Source organism: Chrysochloris asiatica, unplaced genomic scaffold (genome assembly GCF_000296735.1).
Source record: "Chrysochloris asiatica unplaced genomic scaffold, ChrAsi1.0 scaffold00221, whole genome shotgun sequence".
In the NCBI taxonomy this organism is placed as follows: Eukaryota; Metazoa; Chordata; class Mammalia; order Afrosoricida; family Chrysochloridae; genus Chrysochloris; species Chrysochloris asiatica.
Genome location: NW_006408739.1, coordinates 5,288,651 through 5,292,124, shown reverse-complemented (window position 1 = coordinate 5,292,124; position 3,474 = coordinate 5,288,651). Strand labels below are relative to the sequence as shown.

General features: G+C 46.7%; 1 protein-coding gene across 1 annotated transcript in view; it reads left to right on the top strand.

Annotated features, from left to right (window-relative positions):
• Positions 1 to 671: 671 nt before the first annotated feature.
• CHURC1 (churchill domain containing 1) overlaps positions 672 to 3,474 on the top strand; it is a 30,716-nt gene continuing 27,913 nt past the window's right edge. Inside the window, 2 exon segments of the mRNA XM_006878217.1 lie at positions 672 to 743; positions 746 to 793. Coding sequence (XP_006878279.1) covers positions 672 to 743; positions 746 to 793 — 120 coding nt within the window.

Sequence of the window (3,474 nt, the reverse complement as noted above, 5' to 3'; positions counted from 1 at the left end):
GCTCCTTAGAAGCTAGGATGGCGAGACTTCATCTCTCATACTTTGGACATGTTATCAAGGGACCAGTCCTTGGAGAAGGATATCATACTTGGTAAAGTGGAGGGTCAGCAAGATAGATTGGCACAGTGACAGCATCAATGGGCTCAAGCGTAACAACCACAGTGAGGATGGTGGCAGGACCAGGCAGTATTTTGTTCTAGTGTGCACAGTCCCCTGTTCAGCTCTGAGCCCCATTCGACGACACTAAACAAGATCAGAAAGATGGCTATTAGGACTTAGCCATCAGCACGAGATCACTTCCCCTTCCTGCCCCATCAGCTAGTCCACTCTCAGGAGGGAGCGCGGAGGCTCCATAGGATAAGCGTTGGACTGCGAACCACAAAACCCACGGTTCGAGCCTGCCAACTGCTCCGTGGGAGAAAGATGAGGTTTCCGTTCCCACAAAAATTTAAAACAAACAAACAAACAAACAAACAAAAAAACCGCCTCGGAAACCTTGTACAGGGTCGCTATGAGTCGGAACTGTCTCGAAGGCACTAACAACAACAACCCACACCCAACCTCAATGTTGCCCGGGAGACCAGGACCTGCCCTAACAACAGTTGCTAAGGGGCGGTAACTTAGAATCAGTTCCTGATACCAAAGCTCCCAAGGTCGAGTGCTTGGAGCGCATGCGGCCACCTTCCATCAGTTCTCGCGAGGTTTCGTCTTTCCGGAAACGGTGGAGGACGTTCCCTGTTAACGGGTCGTCGCGATGTGTGGGGACTGTGTGGAGAAGGAATACCCCAACCGGGTGAGCGAGTGGGCGTCGAGATTTTCCCGCTGCATTGGTCCGTAGTTGGCCCCGCACTCAGCCGTACTGGCCAGTGACCCGGGAGCTTCCTTTCCTGTAGTCTTTGGACTTTCGGGACGGCCTGTGGCCCTCTTCTCGCTGGTCCCCGCCCTAGTGACTGGTTTCATCTCGGACCTCCTTCTTTTGAGCCCCAAGAGACAACCTAGAGACACCCCACTCCCCGTTTCATTCGCGAGCTCGCTCTGATTTCTTACCGAGTTCTTGGTGCTGTAAGGGACTTCATATGCTCTGTTTTTAATTAACTTAATTTTGCGGATGAAGAAACACTCTCACAGGAAGAGAAATGACTCGCGTAATTGATTAAGTTCACTTTCTAAGGCGCTCTGGTTACGAGTGGGGCTGCTAACCTTAAAGTCGACAGTTGGAAGCTAACAGCAGGTCCAAGGGAGAAAGATGAGGCTTTCTGCTCTCGTAAAGATTTACAGCCTCGGAAACCTTGTACAAGGTCGCTAGGTGTCCGAACCGACTCCACAGCACATAACCACCACCAAGTTCCCATAATAAGAAACTCAGGTTCCCTGGTGTTGCTACACCCAGCAGTCCGTCTTTTAAATTTTTATATACTTTTTAGACTCAGGAGGCTTCTCAGTCACTGTGTACTTTTCCGAGCATTTTTCCGTGTGTAGCTAGATCGCTTCACTCGGCCAGAAAGGCACTTCAAAGGAGCAAACAAAAGAGAAAGCGGTGTCTGCCCAGCCTAAGAGTTTACAGTTTAGGGAAAGTGTGTGATTAATCAAAAATGAATAGCAATAGAGGAGAGCAGCCGCAGGTGGCACTGTTGTCTGCAGAATGGCAGGTGTGGACTTCCATTGGGACTTGAATATTTGTGATTAGGCTACAAAAGGAAAGGATGTATCAAGCCCACCCTCACCCCCCACTCGCCAATAAAAAAAAAAAAGAAAGAAAACCGAAGAACAACGTGGGCAAGTCTTGGAGGAAGCCCTGAAGGCACAGCGGGTTAAGCATTAGTCAGATAAATGGAAGGTCCAAGGTTGGAATCCATCAGCCACTCCACTAGAGAAAGAAGAGGCTGTGAGCTTCCATAAAGATAGTTGTTAGGTGCTGTGAAGTGATTCCAACCACTAGTGACCCTGTATAGTATTTCTAGTGAGCGGCTGATGGGTTTAAACCACCAACTTTGTGGTTAGTACTCTAGTGTTTATCTTACTGTGCCACACCAGGACTCCATGAAAATTGTTGTTGTGATGTGCCATGGAGTCGGTTCCGACTCATAGCGACCCTATACAGGGTTTCTGAGGCTGTAAATCTTTACCAGAGCAGAAAGCCTCATCTTTCTCCCGCGAGACAGCTGGTAGTTTCAAACTGCTGACCTTGAGGTCCACAGCCTGATTCGTAACCACTATGCTACCAGAGCTCCTTCCATGCCCCGGAAACCCTATAAGGCAGTTCTACTCTGTCCTCTAGATCACGATCAGTCAGCATGACTTCATAGCAGTGGGTTTAGTGGGGCCAGTACCCTTGATTCCAACTCAGTGACCCTTATAATCAGAGTAGAGCGGCCCCACAGGCGTTTCCAAAGTTGTAAATGTTTACGGAAGCCACCAGAGCTCTAAGAACGTGCCAAGGATATGGAAGATGACAACAAGGATTCTTGCATTGGTTGGGAGGTGTAAAATCTCTAGTTGCTTCTATTTCTTCAATGTTTGTGAGCAATAATAAGTCTTTTGGGAAGGATATAATAGCGTGAACTCTCATATAGTATATAGCCACCTTAGAAAAACGTGTAGCGGTACCATGTGAAGTTAAAGATGTGCATACTCACTGACCCAGGAGTTACCCTTAGTAATGCATGGGCATCTGCTCCTGCAGACTTGTGTGAACGTGTTCAAAAGGTATTAGCAGCAGTTGTGTCTGGAAAAGTTAAGTGATACATTCATACGATGGAAGACTGAATGAGCATGAAAAGGAATTAGAGCATGGCTCTCAACTGTGGGTGATATTGCCTTCTAGGGGGCCATCTGGCCATGTCTGGAGACATTTTTGATTGTCACAACTCTGGAGAAGTACTTCTAGCATCTAGTGAGTAGAAGTTAAGGATGCTGCTAAAGATTCTACATTGTATAGGGCATCTCCTCACCCCCACTTCCACCAACAAAATTAGCTATCCCAAAATAGTTCCATGGTTGAGAAACCGTAAGTTAGAACAGTGAAAATGAACCTAGAGTTACATAGCAACCTGAATATGCCTTACAAATACACTGTTGATGAAAGAATGCATAAAGTACAATTCAAACTAGGCAAAACAAAAATATGTTATTTAAAGATATGTATGCACAAGTGCAAAACCAATGTTCTCCCATGTAAACTATCACTCAATTCATAATAAAAGCTTTAAAATATATATGTATACATTTATAGATGTTGCTGTTGTTATGTGCCGTGGAGTCAGTTCCGAGCCATAGCGACCCTGAACAGGGTTTCTGAGGCTGTAAATCTTTACGGGAGCAGAAAGCCTCATCTTTCTCCCGCGGAGCAGCTGGTAGTTTCAAATTGCTAACCTTATCTAAGGAGCTCTGGTAGCGTAGTGGTTACGAATCGGGCTGCGAACTGCAAGGTCAGCAGTTTGAAACTACCAGCTGCTCCGTGGGAGAAAGATGAGG